The 21,014-nt window shown below is 42.7% G+C and overlaps 2 protein-coding genes across 6 annotated transcripts in view; both read right to left on the bottom strand.

The window, feature by feature from the left end:
• Positions 1-6,365, bottom strand: part of LOC143122725 (rapamycin-insensitive companion of mTOR-like) — a 46,586-nt gene extending 40,221 nt beyond the window's left edge. Inside the window, exons 1-3 of one of the 2 annotated variants that reach the window (XM_076283540.1) lie at positions 6,302-6,365; positions 6,128-6,175; positions 1,979-2,076 (exon numbers count right to left, since the gene is read on the bottom strand). In XM_076283540.1, coding sequence (XP_076139655.1) covers positions 1,979-2,076; positions 6,128-6,175; positions 6,302-6,350 — 195 coding nt within the window. In that variant the 5' untranslated portion in view covers positions 6,351-6,365. The remainder of the gene's footprint in view (positions 1-1,978; positions 2,077-6,127; positions 6,176-6,301) is intronic. The other variant, XM_076283538.1, reaches the window with a different exon arrangement.
• A 283-nt stretch (positions 6,366-6,648) lies between these two features.
• fyb1b (FYN binding protein 1 b) lies at positions 6,649-19,805 on the bottom strand. 4 transcript variants are annotated; one of them, XM_076283536.1, is made up of 19 exons: positions 19,580-19,805; positions 13,995-14,940; positions 12,522-12,663; positions 12,023-12,093; positions 11,650-11,672; positions 11,202-11,248; positions 10,822-10,945; positions 10,112-10,271; positions 9,727-9,850; positions 9,407-9,426; positions 9,236-9,305; positions 9,045-9,125; positions 8,564-8,604; positions 8,319-8,379; positions 8,154-8,247; positions 7,860-8,022; positions 7,654-7,687; positions 7,440-7,471; positions 6,649-7,244 (listed from the first exon to the last, which is right to left on the bottom strand). In XM_076283536.1, the coding sequence occupies exons 1-19, from the start codon at positions 19,580-19,582 to the stop codon at positions 7,222-7,224; spliced, it is 2,259 nt and encodes a 752-aa protein (XP_076139651.1). In that variant the 5' UTR covers positions 19,583-19,805; the 3' UTR covers positions 6,649-7,221. The 4 variants fall into 4 exon arrangements, 3 of the variants coding, with proteins under 3 accessions (XP_076139651.1, XP_076139650.1, XP_076139652.1); XM_076283535.1 differs by lacking the exon at positions 19,580-19,805 and adding an exon at positions 15,847-15,950; XM_076283537.1 differs by lacking the exons at positions 9,045-9,125; positions 19,580-19,805 and adding an exon at positions 15,847-15,950.
• Positions 19,806-21,014: the final 1,209 nt, after the last annotated feature.

Raw genomic sequence — 21,014 nt, 5'->3', positions numbered from 1 at the left:
CCATATACAGCATATAAGCCTCATCTAATTCCATTCTTCTCTCCTGAATGGTTTTAGTATTCATTCAGTCTAGCATTCAAATTAATCAGCAACATCCATTTAAATGATCAACAAACAATTCGATAAAAATGACAGCCAGAAATACACAGGATTGCATGCTACCACATCTGGCAACACAGCAGCACCTACACAGTAAAAGCTTGTGTGTGTGTGTTCTGTCCTCCTCCTCCATGACATGCAGTAGCAGAGGCCAGCAGTGAGGTCAGTGATCTCTGTTAGCCTGGCTTCTGCAGTGGCCTCCTGCACTCCACTCATCCATCATCGGCCTCCTCTCCACTGCAGGCCACGACTACAGGACCAGCGCTCTCGTCTCCCCTGCAGGCCACTACTACAGGACCAGAGCTCTCGTCTCCCCTGCAGGCCACTACTACAGGACCAGAGCTCTCGTCTCCCCTGCAGGCCACTACTACAGGACCAGCGCTCTCCTCTCCCCTGCAGGCCACTACTACAGGACCAGAGCTCTCGTCTCCCCTGCAGGCCACTACTACAGGACCAGCGCTCTCAACTCTGAACAACTGAAGCTCATTGACCTGAGCAGGACCATGAGGTGAGAGAGGTGCTCGCTAAAGAGCTGGCCTTTCCTTGGAGACAAGCCCCACGTTTCAGAGATGCGTCAGGGTCTTGCTCACAAAGTACTCAAGCTCTCCCTCGCTCACCTCTACCTCCTCATGTGTGGCAGTGCAAATGAGACACGCGTTCATTTTACACTGATGCACACGTGGAAGTTTCCAGGGCTATTTCCTTGCCCTTTTTTAAAAAACACCTCTGCAATCTCACACTCACAATCATCAAAGGACCCTGAGAGAGAGAGAGAGAGAGAGAGAGAGAGAGAGAGAGAGAGAGAGAGAGAGAGAGAGAGAGAGAGAGAGAGAGAGAGAGAGAGAGAGAGAGAGAGAGCGAGCCCTGCATCATCTCCTCTCACACCAGTTAAATCACCCTTTACTTACAGGGCCAACATGGACCCATAATGCATCTGTTTACCCAGCCTCTCAGCCGTGGCCTTAGCCAAGAGATCGCAGATCACGTTAGCATAGCGAGCATCTCAGCAGTGGCGCAGTGCACACTACAGTTGTAGGCTCCTGGGAGCGAGGCGAGTGGATTAATCGTCTCTCTCTCTCTCTTCGCTCCATAGTGTGATATAACCACCCGAAAAACCACCCTCCCCACACTCAAACCCCCACAAGCATCAATGAAATATTTTGAATGAGAGGAGAGGAACATGATTACATAAAAAGCGCGATGCTCAGCTCTCTCAGTGAGGGGCACCGTGGAGAGTGGCGGGGCGGGGGGGTGGGAGGGTGATATTTTGGTGCAGTGCTCACACTGCACCAAGAAAACGCTCTCCTGAGGACTGCTCCGAAAATGGCCTGGTTTCTGGCCCTTGAGGCTCTCCCTAGTCTCTCTCACACACACACACACACACACACACACACACACACACACACACACACACACACACACACACACACACACACACACACACACACACACACACACACACACACACACACACACACACACACACACACACACACACACACACACACACACACACACACACACACACACACACACACACACACACACACACACAAACACACACAAACACACACAGATACAGCAAACACACGCACACGCGCACACACACACACACACACACACACACACACACACAGCACTAGAAAAACTGGAACTCAAGGAGTTCAGGGACTCCTTCTTTGAGACATGGGAAAAAAGGCTATTTATTTCGGTTGTCTCACATGAACCTTAAGCCAGTGTTTCTGTGCCTCTGCAGAACAGACAGTGTTTCTATGTCTCTGCAGAACAGACAGTGTTTCTATGTCTCTGCAGAACAGACAGTGTTTCTGTGCCTCTGCAGAACAGACCGTGTTTCTGTGCCTCTGCAGAACAGACAGACCTTGATGAAGTTGTTTAGGTGGCCCAGTTTCCGCATGTTGGAGACGCCTTGCTGCTTCGCCACATTCTGAAGGATTTCGCGCAGATTGTCGGCGGGGTCTGGAAGCGCAAAAGAAAGAAATGGAGATTAAACACTGGTCATGGCTGGAAAAAAAAGACACAGAACACTTTCTAAAAAGCATCCCAAATAAAATGGCCTCTCTTTATAAACAGCATTCAAAAATGGTATGTTTGTTTGCAGGAGTCTATTGTAGCATTCTGCTCTCTTCAGCACAAGTTGCAGAATGTACACAGAGATGTATCATGTATTTTGACAGTGAGAAGAATGATGGATGTTTCTAGAATCCTAATGAATTTGGTGCCTCTCTGTCACTTTCCCAACATCTCTGCTTTGATAAGAGCACCATGTCAAAACAGCAGCCCTTTCAGCCAGTGAGCAGGCCTAGCTACCAATGAAACAACAAGCACAGGAACTAAAAAGGAGCTCTTAGCAAGGGACACAAGTGTATTAAATGACACCAGACAACACATCACAAGACAGCACGCTGCTTAGCCATGCCTATTTATGTGGACATAATGGGTAGGTTGCACTCTGCTGATGCCGCCCCCCCTCCCCCAAAAAAAAAAAACAAAAACAAAAGACAATCTCAATTCAGATGTACATGCACGAAATGCAACTCCCAGTTAGTATACAGCACAGTGTAGCATTAAACACACTTCCCATTGTGTCAAACACCTGACTGCATTGTGATGCTATTGTGATGCTGGGTAGTGGAAGTCTATTGTGCCAGTAGATTTGTCAATATAATCCCATTTTTGCGATGATAAACAAATAATGTGCACCCAAGAACAAACACTCAAAATAGTAACGAGCCTCCAGGCATAGAAAAATGGCACTATTTCAATAACAAATTACTGATGGGAGGATAAAAATAATCCTCAGCCGTTCCATCTGACCTTTGGATCTGACTTTGGTCTGAGATGTTTTTCCCCTCTGGGAACTGGTCAGTGGAAAACAGCAGCTGAGCTGTCCGTCAATCACCATCCTCATCCTCCTCCTCATCACAACCACCACTATCATCCTCATCAGGGAGGATGCACAGCACAGGGGAGGAGGTCAGATGGGTCACCAGAACTTACTGTTGCCCTTGCAAGAGGTGGAGTTGTGCCTGCTGAAACGTTTGCATGACTTGCACTGGTGTCAATGGAAAGAGCCGAAAAGATGATGTTCATTGGCGTTGAGACTGTCTGAAAAAGCATGAGAGCTAGCAAGCCTGACATCAGAAAGCAGACGTCTCTTTCTTAGTGCATCAGTGCAGGGCAGTGAACCATGGACCCGTCTTGTGAAGGCCCTATACAGAACAGCAGTGGCTCCAGCACAACAAAGGCGCATGCAATTAGGTCGGCGAGTCTATGTGTGGTTCGGGGAAATTGTGCAACGCTTCCCTCAGGTTCCAGAGGAAATCTGGGGTAGCTCTTGTTTCAAAGAAGCCCAACGCAAACCAGCCCTGGAAGGCGCGAAGGAGACGTAAGCAACAGAGGCAACACAATTAGCCTGCTCCTTCTATGCACCTCACCCCCCCAAAAACACACACACACACACACACAGAGAATAAAGCATTGGGCTTCGCAAGTTCATTTAATACCCCTCAGGGTCTTTCTTTGATCATCTTCAAACGGAAACAGTAGATTCATGTTTTCTGTGTGTGTGTGTGTGTGTGTGTGTGTGTGTGTGTGTGTGTGTCTCTGGTGCACTGAACCCAGAAGCGGAAGCAGGCTGCGTGTGGCTTGCATGACTTTGTGAATGGAGTGAAGGAGAGGAGAGGTGAAGTGGGGTCAACAGTCCCCTCCCCTCCTCTCGCTTGCCGCTTCCTGCCTGGACCCGGGCCAGCTCTGCAGGGAGACAGAGAGGATGCAGTGATGTCACCACGTGGAACGAGGATCTCTCCCCCTATACTCTGTCTGACCAGCCGGGCCTTTTGTCGGGGATTGGGGGGGGGGGGGGGGACTGAACTGGCCTTTGTTGTAGGGGAGACACTCAGTAATGCGCCTCACAGTAGCCAGCCAACACAAACAACAGCGCACAGTCAAGTTGATCAGATGCCCCCAATTATCCTGGTCATAAACTAGTTACACAGAACTAGTTACACACTCTCACTCTCTCCAGAAAACTGTTCACCTTTAAGTGGAGTGTTCCTTTGACCAGTTAGGAGGATTTCTAGGATTTTTCCCAGAGGACCATCACTTTGACCAGTTGATTATTCATGCCCCTCCCTTACTTTAAAGACCCACATACTTCCAATACTTTCCAAACTTCAACTCCCCAGTGTGTTCTTACAGGGCCCCTGTGAGCGTGACAATGTCACATTAGAACTAAGCTTACAAAACTGGAAACAACAACAGTATGGATCAGGGCAGCTAAATAAAGGCACCTCCATTCTGAAGAACCAACTTCAGAGTAGTACCAACGATTCTCAAACACTGAACAAAGCACTGTCAACGCGCTCACACCTAATCCAAAACCGCTCACACCTAATCCAAAAGCAACAACTGTGCTCCAACCGGCCACGCACAGAGAGAAAGTGACTCATATTTGGCTGTCAACATACAACGAGGTTCAAGCAGCTGGATTGTATGAGACATTCAATGCCAAGTGACCATGCTCTCCTACAGAGATTGGAGCGTGGGGCTATTGTTTCAGTGTTCATCTTGACAGTTCTGTCAAGAACTGGTAAACAGGATGTGTGAGTCATTTCAAGTCCAGCGCAGTTCACCAATTACGCAAAGATCATGGGTCAACCCTGCCGAGACAAAGGCCAAAGGTGATCTGCTGCTTACCACAGCCGCGTTGATTCTGGGCCATTACTTAACGTTACTCATGCAAAACTACGACCACATCCAGACTCAGAAACAAAGAACACAATTTCTGCACGTGTATTGATGTGTATAGTCTTTCCTGTAACGTGATGTGATCATCAACATCTTTCTGTAGCCAGGGGGCTGGGAGGAGGAAGGGGTTAGCAGTGGACAGGCTGTTATCGTGCATTCCGGCACCAGAAAGCATGAGAGACGCAATCTTCATCAACACAGCTGACTCAGACGCATTCCCCTGCCAACTCAATTTGTGCACGTCTTTCTTGTCGCAGTGTCTCCATTCACTGGACTGGACTGTGCATTCCTCTTCGACTTCAACCTCCCCACGCCCTTCCTCTACAGAACACAACACCACTTGCACTAGAGGAGTCAAGACTACTGAAACACATCATATGAAAGACGTGGGACGGATGGCAGGCCACTCAGAGGGCAATGGGCACACTATAAACAAAAAGGACGTTCTGCACGACACAGCGCTGTGTGCTCACAGCCATTCTATTCATGCTTAGTATATAGGCCAGACGGACACCCAACTAGGCTAATCCATAAAGAGTTGACTGTCTAAGTTAATTGTTGATGTTTCCATTGTGATTTGTATTCCATTATCGATCTTGCAGTCCACCCGCATTGACCCTGGCGGCGGGGAACTAATGCTGGCGCGGCCCTACCCCGTTGCAAACACGCTAACGTTAGGCTACTGTGTCCGTGTTTACACCAAAGGAATGCCCATCCTATGTGGGTGTCACAAAACAAGTGCGCAGACTCTTGTATGTGCTGTCAACTGCAACTCATGCAGTCGCTCGTGATAGTAACAATAGTCTGAACTAACAACCCATATTTTTGTTTGCTATGCTGACTACTTTGTACAAACGTGCGTGCACCACGGCTTCAGAGAAAAGGTGATGGGCATGCACGCACGCATACCATGCAGAATATAATCTCTGGTTGGCATTCTTTTTTCATGCACACTTCACATCAACTTCTGGACATTAACATCTCTTTAAAGCTAACACGCGTTAGCTTTACAGGTAGCAAATGTTATGTGGCTTGTCTTGAGATAAACATTAAGGAAACCACCCGACACAAAGAGAACAGTGTTCACATTGTCATACATTCTGCTGGGCCACGCCTTTTTATATAAATGTTTCCCATACGTTAAATGTATTCAGTTTCAACTATATATTTTTCAGTTATGAACACGCACTTCAATAATATCATTCGGCTAGCTCACAAGTACTAGACAAGTTGGTGCCCTCCTTCTGTCTCTCTCCCTTACCTCTGGTGAGATCGAGCGGTACGTTTTCCTCCCCGCTGTCATTCCGTCCTGTCAATGCAAACCACACATCATGATTTGCCAAATTCGTTTTGGCTCTAACAAAGCACAATAACAAAGCATTATTTTTTCAGTAGTCACAGATTCCCGTGGCTCATGGAAACCGATCTGTCTTACCTCGCATCCGTATACTCCGGATAGGACGGCCTCGGATGCTGACCGCCATCTTTCCAGACACATTCACAACACCGGAAACAACGGAAATTGTCGCGAGAAGATCCCCTCCGCCCCCGCCCACCCACCCATGTCTACGTTTCGCACCCACCGACTGGCTCAGTGCTGTTGTTGCCATTTTGCAGAAGTGGAGGTGAGTGTGTGTCCTTTTCACATGTGTCAAAGAATTCCGTATCAGCACAATCAAACTGTAGCTTTACGTGACCTCATGCTAAAGGCCAGGCCACAGGTAGCTTACTGTGTCAAAGCTGATTTGTATAAAGGAAATAGTCATAGACTTATCTGCAAGGTCAATTAAAGACAGTTTATTTTATTTCATCTTTAAAACGACATTGTACAAGTGCAAATACTGTTTGCAAAAGATGCCCTATTCAGTAGTTGCTTAGGCTACACATAGCAAACGTCAGGGCCAACTCAGTGAAGAAAGGCATTTAAAGAGTAGGCCTATGGTGTGTAATAATTACATTTGTAAAGTATAATGCCTATGCCAATGTAGTTTTTTTACATGCAAATAAATGGTTTGATTTCATCAAAAGGTGCAGGTCTTCAAATAGTAAAACCCTCATTTAGACCACTTACACAACATGAATTCACTATAGCCTACATTTTACAGGTAGCCTTGTCATGGAAAAATAAGCTAAGTAGGCCTGTCCCAAACCACAGAATGAACAAGAAAAAATATGTTATTTAAAAATACAGTACATCGACCCTTCACTGTGACCCTCATTTGACAAATGATACAAAATGACAAACAATTATCCTGTTAGACACAACCAATAAATAAGCACAGCGCAAATAGTAAAAAAAAAAACATAGCTGAACTCTTGAGTGGATGCGTGGACTCTGGCACAATATGGCGTCCATTAGTCATTGTCATAGATACACTCTGGAAATGAATGAGAAAGAGCGTGCAAGGCAGGTCAGTAAGTTGACTAATTGGCCTATTAACTTTAGTAGTGAAACCTAAAATTGACTTGTTAATAACAGTATTATTTAAAATTTGACAGAAATATTTATAGCTGTCACTTTCATGAAATAGGCCTACATCACATTTGCATTTAACTAGACAGCTCAAACGTACCATCCCCAATGTCATCATAAATATCAGCATCTCTGTGTAGCAAAATAGAAAAAAAAATAGTTAAATTATTTTGTATCAAATCTCTTTCTGTGTGAGTGTGTGTGTGTCTGTGTGTGTGCGTGTGTGTGTGTGTGTGTGTGTGTGAAAACAGATAGTATTTCAATGTGCATGTGCCCTATCATTAAAAATGAAGGTGGCTTTGCGTGGCACTTACTCTACAACAATATGGCTGACTGAAACGTATCCAACTGCAAAAACAAACAAACAAACAAAAAAACACATGCACATAAAGATCAAGGTCAAGGTGAACTTTATTATTCCACAATGGGAAAGAGTCACACATATATAAGAGATAAATTGCTAAGTTGGTAATATGAGATAAGTTGGTAAAATGAGATAAAATGTGATATCTCTACTTACACTTGCCCTCTGAGTTCCTACAAACAAGTTTATTGTCCTGAGCTTTTATGATGACATCCAGGGTTTCTCCAGGTGTTAAAGGCAAGTCCTTGCCTCCCCACTTTTTGCAAGACAGGGAGGGGAGGATGCTCACTTGGTAGAGAGTGTTGATATCACCCTCAAACTGCAAGCAGAAATGGAAACATTTTTGATTGTGTAATGTGCTCCATCTTGAAGTGATATGACACACACAGGCCCCACATCACTGACTGCCAAAAACTAAGTGTCTGTGTGTTTCAGCTCAAACATACTTACTTTGAACTTCTTCCTGAAATCCTTTTCCTCCTTTTCTAATTTCTTCTGCCTCTTGGGATCCTTGTCTTCATTCTTCGGCTTAAATTTAGGCAAACTGACAGAAACAAAAATGAATGATATTGAAGGAGAACACACACACACACACACACACACACACACACACACCTGCTGATGGGAGGAGGGGGAGGGAAGCCTTGGGAGTCCACATCATCATAAATCTCCTCGTCTAGGGTTGATGAGGAGAAAGACAGAGGGGAGGAAAAGTTATTCATTTGTCATCAAATACATTTTGCCACATTATTAAATTAACTTTAGTTACACTTTAGACTTTGCACTTTGCCTGCATTTAAATTAGGACCCCGTTATGGGTGAAAGACAGACATGAGTAAAAGGTGGGAAAGAGAAATTACCGGCGTTGACATCTGGGGTGAACTGTGGTGGAGGCGGCACACTGAAACATACCAAGAGGAAATCATGATTTAATGTCGCCGATATCAAACCTGTCCAGGATATCAATCGAACGTGGAGTCTGATGGTTTGATTGTTTGAACATGTCATGCAGATATATTGTGATATTCAATAGGTAAAATCATGCATTGTGTTAGGAAACAATTGCGTAACTGGAGAAAACCAGGCACTGGTTCCACATCAAATATATCTTAACCTAATAAAACAATTATTCATTAAAGTCAGGGATTAGAGAAAAAACCCATAACGTCTCATGCACAGTTGATTAGCCTCAGTATTTATGGGTAGTTGATTGATTCATTGATTGGTGAATTGGAATTAGTACTTTTCAATGAATAATTAGGATAGTTAATATTAGAGGCAAGGGGTTAGAAATTAGTAACAGTATATTGTCCTGATCCATCTTACTACTGTGGATATTACTCAGTATTATGGCCTGGGGCTCTGAAGAACATCTGAAGGAAACCGCGCTTGGGAGGGGACTTGACGTCCTGTGGATCAGGGCTTCAGAAGAGGATGTTGGTGGAGTTAGAAGAAATATCCACATGACACAAACACACACACACACACACACACACACACACACACACACACACTAACATAAATGCTCTCACCTAATAAAACTGGGATCATCCAAATCGTCATATATCTCCCCATCTTCTCCAGGTGGAGGTGGTAAGATGACTTGAGAAGAACAAGAGTCACATTAATATTTCATGATATAACATATTTTACTGGAAGTTTTACCTGCAGGTCATTTTACTAAATGCAAGTCTTGCACTCACCTCCTTGACCATTGATTCCACTGAAAAGGAAAACAAAGATCTTTCACTTTTTACATCCTTTTCATCCAATTTCACTTGCATGACTTCATTTCATTAATTTCTTTTATTGAATTTATTCTAGGGCTGCACCATTTTGGGACAGATGTCAGACAGATTTCTGACAGATATTGCGATTAATTGTGCAGCCCTAATTTAGGCACTATTACAGTACATATTTTAGACCCCCCACACTATGCATCATCTGCCTTGAAGCAGTTACTGGTATTGAACCAGTTTGTTTTGTGCAGGGTTCCATAGTCTATTTGTATGTGCCTCTTTACCTGCCAGTGTCATGCTGTGCGCCAATGTCATCATACACCTCTGGATCATCATCAATCATTTGACCAGGAATTTGTTTTAAACTCTGGAAGTCAATGTCCACTGAATCTGTTCTCACATAGCCATCTGCAGTATAAAGTAGAGTTAAGAAGAGAATGGTTAGTACCTTTACGATGATTTCACAGATCAAGTCAAGTCGATAAGGTATACGGTTATACGGTTATATGATATAAGGTTTACATATCAGCCTTATGGATGTGTGTGTGCTTTTGATGTGTGCACATTTTGTTGGGTCTTGGTGTTTTGTTTTCGTGACCGTTCGCATATCTTTCTATGGACACTTTCCCCACCATGCCCCCTACGCCCTCTGTACCGATGGACACTCACAGGAGCCATCTTGACTCCTGGCAAGCCAACGGCCTTCAGGATTGTCCCCAATGCGGATGATGTCGATGGATTCTCCCTGCTTCAAGGTGAGCTCGGTCTTCCCACCTTTGCAGTCTACTCTTGCTTTGGCTTTATGGATGATTTGCACCGGACCTGTCAGCTGTATCACACAAAGACAGAAAAAATGTATCAAAGCAACACATAAAAGACACAATTATATATACATAGCTGCACTAGTTTCCAAGGAGCTTGTTACACAAAGAAATATTTACACTTTACTTGACAGTATTGACATAAGAGTGACATGACACTATCATGAACACATGACACTGTCATGACACATGAACCCTGACCCTAACCCTAATCCTAACCTCAAACCCTAATCCTAACCCTAACTGTAACCCTCAACCTAACCCTAATCCTAACCCTAACCTTAACTTGTTATGACAAAAACCGAATGTCACTTAATAACAGAAGCGTTATGTCATAAACGTTTATGACTTTTTTATGACACGTTCATGACAGGTTCATGACAGTGTCATGTCACTCTTATGTCAATACTGTCAAGTAAAGTGTAACCGAAATATTTAGCTTGTTTGTTTGGTATATATGTTCAAATGCTTGTGGAAGGGGCTCTTTGTCTTGTGCTATATGGAAATGGTGCATATTGCAAATGACAGTCCAAGCACATGTCTGCTTTACAAATTCACCTTGAATTTCTTCCTAGCGTCGTTTTCTTTTCGTTCACGCTCTTTCTGTTCTTTCTTTTCTTGTTCAATTCGTTTCTTATCCTCCTTCTCTTTCTTCTTCTCTTGTTCCTTTTCCATTTGCACCCTGTAAAGAAGAGGGGGAAACAGTTGCCATTAGGTTTTTTATTGTCTCTCAGGAGCACTTTGACCTCTCTGAATATAAAATATCTGTGTAATTATCACTAAATCAAATGTTGAATATTTAATCTCTGACACAGCAGTTTGATTAATTCTGAAATACATTACACACATTGTGTCCAACAGATGGCAGCATTTGGCAATAGTTATTTTCATAGTACACTTCCTTTTTGCCTTGAAACCCCATGGAGAAAATGACCTACCATTTGTCATCAAGATCCTCATACATCTCCTCCTCACTTTCACTGTCCTGCTCAAAGAGAAAGTCACAGAGAAGAGGTTACACTGTCATATTATGGATGATAAAATAGTTGGAAAGTAACAAAACATAGCGAAAGTAACAACACAGAAAATGAAAAAGCAACATTGTTATTAAGTGAAAGTGAAAGTAACATAGACCATTAAAACTTGTTACACAACACTAAAGGGAAATGAGTGAATTTATAGTTGGTAAACTATTTTCCTTAAAAACTACCAGTGCAGGGGTAGCACAAGAAGACCTCAGAACAGGATCTACATACGATAAAATCCTTTTTTAAACCCTTGTGTCAGCCACACTAAAGTAAGAAATTCCCCACAGAGTTTGTGGTGTACTGAATTAAGACATTCACAAGTTCCCGTCAGAGTAGGCTAAACTGGTCTCTGTCTTACCTCATGTCTTTGACCCGGGTGTCCTGCAGGAAGAAAGACACAATGTAAGCTAAACTTGCCCTTTCAGATGTCCAGTTTAGTTGCCTTCATTTAACCTAGTCTTGCACAGTAAAGCATGGTGCTTTTTGGGGACTTCCTTGGCCCAATTTTATAGGTTATATATAGTTCTGATTCAAACAAAGGCCTTTCAAATAAATCACATTTTACATTTCACTTTCAGTTTACAATAAATTTCACTTGATTTATCTATAAATGTCACAAAAAAAGTGAAACAATGAAATGCAATGCTTAAACTGAGGATATACTGTAGGGACGATAGTAATCACTAGGCTCAGGATCACAGTAAGCATGTTCCAGAAAAAAGGGAGATCACCTCCAGCTGGGAGTGGTGGGGGATTCATGGACCCAAGATCATCATAGTTGTCATCTGACCCAGGCTGTGTTCTGCACGTGAATTGTGTGGTAACAGCTTATTTGAAGTAATGTCACATTTTATGAAATATCAAATATGGAAAACAAAGTAGACTCCACACATAAGTTGGAGGTTACACAGCTGGCAGATGGCAATTGTACAGATGGTCAGATTCTGACCTAACAGTTATTTATCTTTGCACTGAAGATACCATAAGTCATGTGAATCCATAAAGAATATATCATTATTATTATTAACCCTTTATCCACTCAGCAGTTAAAACTAGACATGCCTCAACTATTTTTTCAACTGCGAAAGAAACAAACACTGTAAAGTTTCAAACTCGATCCAAAACTGACCAGTTAAACTAATCTCAAACATCAGATTGTTATGACCAACTGCATAACTGCTGCTGAGGCCACTCCCTCTAGCCCCAGTGGACTCACTGCTGGCTACTCACATGGCTCCTGGAGGTCTTGGGGGCAGACAGGGGGGAAGGGCAGGGGGTGTTGGCCCAGAGGAGGTGGCCTGGCTGCTGGGGTGGGCAGCCGGTGGAGGAGGGGGGCCGCTCTTCTTAAGCACAGGAGCCGGAGGGCGGATTTCTGATAGTGTGCAAAGCGCAATAAGTCAGGCAACAAGGAAAGTATCTGTTGTTGTGTTAGTGTTTGTGTTTAGTGTTTGTGTTTTAGTTAAGCTGTTGTGTGGCATGTGGGAACACTGACTTAACCCACTGATGACAACCTTTGTCATGGTATTAAAGTAACAAATAGATTTTGCCTTGTTATTGAAATATAGCTTTAGTTAAAAGACTTTGCACTTTGCGTTCAAATTAGGGCCCAAACCATACTGTATTCTTTGGGCAAAACTTCCTTGATTCAACAAATCAAGAATTATGGTACAGAGACTTGACGCATAGTTATTAATGTCATGTAACAGCTGTCATAGGTTGAAGCAGGTGTTTGTTCAGGTTTCGTTTTTTTTTTAGTCTCAGCAAAGTGCCAGGGCCCTAAAATGAAACCTTTCCCCCATGTTGGTTCCCATTTAGTGAAAAGCTTCTCGATTTTTTCTCAGCAAACAGAAAAAGGAGAAACCTAAATGGGAAGTTGAATGTGTTGATACAGGAAGTTGGGTTTCACCCCCTCTTGCTCAGCATTTCTCTTTCTGCATAAAATTCTGAAATGTTGACAACCGAGCCATTGTACCCACTGAGCCTGTCAACTATCCCATTTCTTTTCACTCAGGATGTCATCGCTCGAAAAAGAAGCAAGTAATGCATTGAGTCTACACAGTGCAGAGTCACACCTGCAAAATATATGTCAACAAGAGAGAAGCAGTAAGTCAAAGAACCACAAACACCAGTGGTGTGATGTCCGGGGGGTGGGGGATGGGGGGGGGGTAGTTTGACATTGAAAATGAAACCCAGGGTATAAATGACTTCAGCAGCACAGATACAAATTCTGGTTTGCTTTGGTTTGTTTAAGCAAGATGCAAATTACCTAATTGCCTGAAAGCAGCAGTATGTAGTATGCAATATACCACTTTTTGAGGAAACTTTTTACTATTTTTGGTATAGTCTTCTAAATTATAATGCTATATATAAGGTATATATAAGGTCACTTGAAGAATAGATAAATTCCCAATTTATCATCCCAATAATTGTCCCGGCCATTGAGCAAAGCAGGGCAGACCACCGTGTTAAATTGCCGAAAACAGTCTCATCTGTGAAGTTTTTGCCATTTTACATGCCTCTTAGATAGTCTGTTTAGCAAGACACCAAAAATCCTTAATGCTTTCATTCTTTCAGTTAATTATGAGTTTATTTGCATTAATCTTTTCTGCATTGAAGCTAATGTGTGAATGGTTGAGCTACTGTTTTTTTCATCATGAGAATAATCATGTGGTGTAACATTTGTAGAATGTTTTTAGAACTTACCGTCCGCCATGGGCACTGCCATGCCGTTACTGAACTTGTCCAGGTTGACATTTGGGGGTCTGTTGGGTTTAGCCGGGGCACTCCCTAGGGCGAAAATATTGGGCAAAGGGTTCCTTTTGGGGGCTGAGGGATCATCGCTGACTAGCAGCCCCCCAGGGCCACTCGGCTTCTTGGTGAGGGCTGGTTTCTGGATGGTGAGAGGGGGTTTGGGTCTGGAACCGACTGCTGATTCACCAATCCCCCCATCCTCCACTTTGGCTTCCCCCCTGTTGAACATGTTCTGAGCAGCGCGCACTCCCAAGGGCTTTGGGGGTCCAGAGCCCTCTGATTGCTGCCGGAACTGATTGAGGCTGCTCTTGGGCTTTTGTGTGAGGAGTAGTTTTGGTGGGCTCGGGGTGGCGCCGCTGTCCTCGGACTTGATGGTGTCTTTGAGCCATGGTGGCTTAGCGACTGCAGGGGGAGGCTTCGGCGTCGGCGGCTTGTGGTCAGCCACCATTGTTGTTGCTGCTATACCCAGTGGCGGCTTCTGCAGAGGCTGCTTGTGGAAGGGGCTCTTTGGCTCACTGTCCTGGAAGCCGTCGCCAGGCTTGGGCCTGGGAGGAAACTGTTTGACGAAGCTCGGCTTGGCACTGGTGTTCTCCTGGGCCACCTCAAAGCGGCTGGCCAGTGCTTTGGGCCTGGGCGACTCGCGCATCTCCGGGGCGCTGCTGGTGGACGCCGTGCTTTTCAGGAAGTTGGGCTTGGGCACCGTGGTGGAGGAAACCGCACTGCCCGACAGGCTGCCCTCCAGCACCAGTTTCTTAGCATTGATGGGGGGCCCCGACGATACCGTGGGGTGCACGGGGACTTTTGGCCGACTCCCAGGCGCTGGTTTACCGTCACTGTCACCGGGGGACGTCCCTGTGTTGAAGCGAGCCATTATGGCCCTCACATCTGTCTTGTTGTCCTGACGACATATAGACAAACAAACAAAACAACCGAAGAGTGAGCAAGAGTTAGTGGTTGACTTGTGGTCAGTGTCCGTGTTGCTCTACACTATGACACTAGCACTAGCACTAGCACTTGACTTGCAGTTCAGTAATAAGTGGTTAGTACCATGACAATAAACTTATAGTATCATTGAGAACCATTAGCCTGGAAAACCCAGACCCTAGTAATCTAGAAAGATTAAGGGTCTGGCCACGAGTAATGAAAATGGCCTAACTTGAGGGGCGTCACCAAGTATGCATTTGAAAATGTCACTGCACACAATTGGATAACACTACGACCAATGTTTACTGACTGATTCGTTGCAGCGCTGTTGTCACCTGTTAAACCCGCCTATATCAGATACACCGATGTGATTGGTTCCTCGCGATGCAAGGGGTAAAAGTAACGTGCATCGTTACTCATTGCCAGAGTGTCTCGCAGAGAAAATTCAATTTGTGCTTTCGCGAGAACTCTGGATTTCCAGGGTAGAGAACCATGACACAGAGAACCAAGAAATGAATTATTAAGTGACAAGTTGTTTTGTAAACAATAAAATAGTACCTGTAACATAGTAGTAATATCTTAAGATTTTCCCCTCTGTGACCCACTGTCTCTGACATAATCGGTTATAATTAGCATCACCTTTCTCACACTTCAGAGCAGGACAATGTCTTTGTCTGTGTGAGATTAAAGTGTGTGCAATGTGTTTGAGTGTGGTCTGCAGGTCTAACTCAGCGTTTGATGTGCTGGAAAATTCTCAAAGTAAATGTTTGACACAGAGTCAACATTGCGTCCAGTAAGATTATCTCGCGCAAAATTGTTGTTCCGCAATGATTTTTGCAATGCATTACTCTTGAAGAGTAACACTTCTGAAGATTCTTACCTTATCTACTTCTGACATAGTCCATGTGAAGAGTTCTGACTCTATAGAGTAAATCTAGGCTACAGTTGTCTGCTCTGGACCCCGCATGACTGGTCTGTATACAGGAAGTCTCTACAACCTACTTTGTAAAACAGGAAGTTTTTGCCTGGGCCAATAAATACTTGTCTCATACTTTGTTCCTTGTCTATCAAGTGAAAACCCCAGGCGTAGGGCATCAGACTGGGTGGATATTCCATTCAGCTTTAAAATAAATTCACATAAAATTCTACTTTTCTTAAACAATGTGTACGATTTTTAAATATTATCCTATAAATATTATAACAAACACACTTGTATTTCCCACATGCCACCATAGTTAATCAAAATGTAGATTTGTTCTCTGAATTAAAAACCCTACCAACAATCAACAGACAAAAACTGTATAGCACTACCGCCTCTATAACTTCTGTATATGATTAATAAAGAAATGCATTGGTTAAATACAACCCCAAATCAGAAATAGTTGGGTCGTTGTGTAAAATGTGAATAAAAACAGAATGTGATAATATACAAGTTTTATAAACCTATATTTAGCAGCAAAAAGGACATAGACAACATATCAAATGTTGAAAATGAAAATTTGGACTATTTCATGGAAAATAATATGTTAATTTTGAATTTGATACCAGCAACATGTTTTAAAAAAAAGTCGGAACAGGGACTGTTTCACCTCTTCATTTAACAAAATTCTGTTAATGTTTAGGAACCGAGGAGAATGAAATGTTGTCCCATTACTCCCCGATATAGGATTTCAGTTACTCAACAGTATGGGGTATTCTTAGTCATGTTTTTCATTCCATGATGCACCTAATTTGACAAATCTGGACTGCAGACAGGTCATTTTAGCATTTGGATACTGTTGCTAAATATGTACAGAATTCATTTTGGCATTGTTTTCCTGAAATATCAAGGTCTTCCCTGGAAAAGACATTGCCTGGATGGCAGTATATGTTGTTCATTCAGAATTGATTGTGCTTTGCCAAATGTGCCTAGATGCCCATGCTGTAGGCACTATGCTCCTCCACACCGCATCATAGATGTTGGGTTTCTGGGAACTGAGAACTAAAAAGTTGGATAGTTGGATTGGCCCTCTCCTCTTTAGCCCATGAGTCCATAATTACCAAAAAGAATGGCACATTTTGATTAGTCTAACCGCAGCACCTTTTTCCATGTTACCTCTCAGGTACAATCAGGCCCAGATAAGACGGTGGTATTTTCTGTATAATGTCTCAATACAATTTTGGCTGTTTTGGCTGTTAGAATTTTGGTTTTCAGTGGTTGTTCTGAGCTCATTCAATGACAGGTCTGGAAACAGGTCTGGTGTTGATGCAGTGCCATCTGAGGTCCAAAGGACCACGGCCATCCAATTTGTTTTTCAGCTCTTTCCCTTGTTTGCAAAGATTTCTCTGGATTCTCTGAATGTTTTAATAATATTATGTCCTGTAGATGATAAACTCCCCAAATACTTCACAATTTCATGTTAGGAAGCATTAAAATTACATTGTTTCATCAGTTGTGCACACAGGTTTACACAGAGTGATGAATACCCCTACATCTTGAATTTCCCCTTGGGGATCAATAAAGTATCTATCTATCTCTATCTATTTATCTTTACTTCTAAGAGACCCTGCCTCTCTGGGATGCTCTTTTCCATACCCAATAGTGTTGCCAGTTACCCTAGTTGTGAAACATTCCTTCATCATTACACAACTTTTCCAGGATTATGTTACCCAGGCCTGTCCCAACTTGCTGGTATCTTGTTGCTGGTATCAACTTTAAAATGAACATAATATTTACATGAAATAGTCAAATTTGTCATTTTCAACATGTTATATGTTGTCTGTGTCCTTTTTGCAACTAAATACGAGTTTAAGAGATTTGCAGGTTATTACATTTTGTTTTTATTCACATTTTACACAATATCCCAACTTTTTCTGATTTGGGGTTGTAAATAAAATAAGAAATAAATTATACCAGGAGGCTGAATACACAGTGAACTGAATAAGAAAGAAAGAAAGAAAGAAAGAAAGAAAGAAAGAAAGAAAGAAAGAAAAAAGAATAGATATGTCTGGAGAGATGGTCTCCTGCTTTATGTGACTTGAACAGCTGAAACTTTATGAAATTAGTCAATAAAGAAATCCTGCAGCTGAAACTTTTTGAAATTAGTCAATAAAGAAATCCTGCAGTTGAAACTTTATGAAATTAGTCAATAAAGAAATCCTGCAGTTGAAAGCTGCAGCTTAATTTACATGTCCAGCATGAGCATGCAAATGTTGTCATGGTATAAACAAACGCTGTTTATCAGCAATAGAATGTGAACACATCCTCACACGGCTCAACACTATAGTACTTTGCGCCAACAGGTGCGCCTGCACTGCCCAGCTCAGATGAAGGGCTGTTTGAGGCAGGGCGGGCCCATCACCAGGAAACACTGATAAGGCCCCAGCACAAGCATTCTTATGTCAGAGGTCCAAGAATGAGGAACTAACTGTGCTGCTGACATTTCAGAGTCCAGCCAAGCACAGAAAACGGGAGAAATGGCTGCCTGTTACCCCCCCACCCCCCACCCTCCCACCCACCCCCACCTCTCCCCTCTTTGGTGAAGGCCACAGTCATTAATCATGCTGTGGCTGCTGTGCTTCTAAATACAGGACTGTCTTTAGATAACTTTGTGACACTTTCTGGTTTAGCATGAGACTTGTGAAGTCATCACAGAGGAAGTTGGTTCGTTAAGTTGTTAGTCAATCATGTGCTCTCCCACAGCATCACTACACCAAAAACAAAATGACAAAGCATTGCGTTACACATTTCAGGTGCTTGACTGACTCGCATTAACAGGGACATAATATCACTAATGAATAGGTGCCTTTATATGCCATGCAAATTGGGGTCAAAAAAGTTCCCTTATTGGGTGGTGTGACTGTTCCAGTGGCACTTTGCATTTTTAATGTTGCTAGTTGCTACCAAACAGAAGATGGCAAAGAATGCTCCCAGCCATTATTCAAAGAGGCCCTCAATTATCCTCCCAGAGATTTACAATATTTTGTAATAGGAGGGCGTTTAACAGGTACTTCAAGATGTAACATGTGAAAAGACGCATTAAGAGAATAGATATGGTACAAATCCACTGTCTGTAATGGTAGCCTCTGTAGTTCATTCTGGTATTGTGGTATTTGGTAGGGAATAGGAGACCAAAACTAGCAGTTCTCTAAAACATAGACATAGATGTGTTAAACTGTCAATGATATGCTGAGGAACCAAAAGATGACATAATATCTTCACTCATTTCATTAAAGAGTACAAATGGATACATACAGATAGTAGTTAAACATAGATATAAAACACAACTTCAAAATATACTAGTAGTTATCTCTCTGGTACACATATTACATATGAATATGAACACTTTTTGTGAAATCCTGTTTGTTTCTGGTAAAAAAAATACTCTGAATGCCAGACTTTTTTGTCTGAATCACTATAGAGGATATGTCATCTGGTGAAAGGTGAAGACCACAGCACCATATCAGCAAACTAAGAAAGGTAATTTGATTAAGGTAAAATAACCCATGTATTGCTCATCTGCCAAGAGCAAAAGCCTTGTTTGAAGCACACACTCACATAGACACACACACACACACACACACAATCCATGGCTTGCTAAAAGCTGTGAAGAACATAGAGGAGCCGTACTCACCATGAGGGGAGAGCTCACAGGATCCTACCCAGCCTCTACATGGGCTGACAGATACCAATGTACAATTTTACCCGAGAAACTGTGTTGCCTGTGTAGCCCCTCTGTAAGCAGCTGTGTGTTTGTGTGTATGTGTGTGTGTGTGTGTGTGAGAGAGAGTGTATGGACGTGAATGTGAGTGTGTGTGTGTGTGTGTGAGAGAGAGTGTATGGACGTGAATGCGAGTGACCTTATTGCCCTATCCTCTCTGGCTACTTCCCCTATGTGGTGAACTGTCATTACAGGAAGCTCTATCAGTTGCTTCATCTTCTGTATTTGCCTATTCCCTGCCTGCCATTCTGCCATTTCCATCTCTTTGGAACTCGCAAAGAGCCCTGCCTGTGTGCTGTTTCCCGACTCCCTTGCTCCCACAGAGCAAAGACACCCACGACACCACTGCAATTCACAATGAATTACTATGCAGTTGTATAAACACATCGTAAGAGGTGTTAAGAAACTGAGAGGACTCAAGTGAAGTGAAAAGGACGAGTATTTTAGACACAGCAGTGAGATGGTGTAGAGCACACAAAGTAGGTTATTCATTTGAATACTGAAAAGCTGTTTCCAAGCAAACATACTTCAAACAAAGCCTTTTCAAATGGTTTTTGCTTCAATACACTGAAATAACATTTCCTTCAGTCGGTGTCCTTTTTTAAGTTTGATGTATTACCACACGTGTAGAAGACATATGCTTACTCCACACACATGGTCTTCTATACACACACACACACAGACACAGACACAGACAGACAGACAGACACACAGACACACGCACACACACACATACACACACAGACACAGGCACCAGGGCAGTCAAATATGTCTAGACTCTTAATCCAGAACAGTCCAGCTGCATGAATCCTATATGAAAATATTTCATTTCCTATAACTTTATACATGGCTAGGCCACTCAGTGTGCAGTAATGGCAAAGTTCCAGACATTTGCTGACCTGTTCATTACAAATACATTTGAACAATGCTGAAATGAAGTCATTCTGTATACAGTTTTTGCCTATTGCTTACACTTTTTGCAGAATTAGGCACATTATGTCAAAACTCTACACGAATAAGACATAACACATAGAGATAAACAGCTCACATCTGCCAAAATGAATCATTGAACACACAACAACCCTTTCTAAAAATTATTGCAACAGAACCATACACACATGCACTATCTTGTCATTTTCTCAGACTTCTGTGAAACTCAAAAGTAGAATTTCTGCAGTAATCAAACAAAAGTAAATAAAAAACAAACATTCTAAATAAAGAAAAATAGAATCACACTTATCAATACAATACTGTAAGTGAATAGAACCACACTTATCAATACAATACTAGGGAATAGAACCACACTTATTAATACAATACTAGGGAATAGAACCACACTTATCAATAC

Source organism: Alosa pseudoharengus, unplaced genomic scaffold, assembly GCF_046254945.1.
Source record: "Alosa pseudoharengus isolate Yale_2024_CS ecotype anadromous, Long Island Sound unplaced genomic scaffold, YU_APseudo_1.1 YU_APseudo_1.1_scf_14, whole genome shotgun sequence".
In the NCBI taxonomy this organism is placed as follows: domain Eukaryota; kingdom Metazoa; phylum Chordata; class Actinopteri; order Clupeiformes; family Clupeidae; genus Alosa; species Alosa pseudoharengus.
Note: the sequence above shows the minus strand (reverse complement) of the source record. Positions and strands in the feature narration are given on the sequence as shown.

Coding starts and splice junctions, on each gene's coding strand:
- fyb1b (XM_076283535.1), bottom strand. Junction 9,851..10,111: donor CAGGAGTCAAGATGGCTCCT/GTGAGTGTCCAT, acceptor TTTATACTGCAG/ATGGCTATGTGAGAACAGAT. Junction 7,472..7,653: donor GTCAGCCATATTGTTGTAGA/GTAAGTGCCACG, acceptor TTTGCTACACAG/AGATGCTGATATTTATGATG.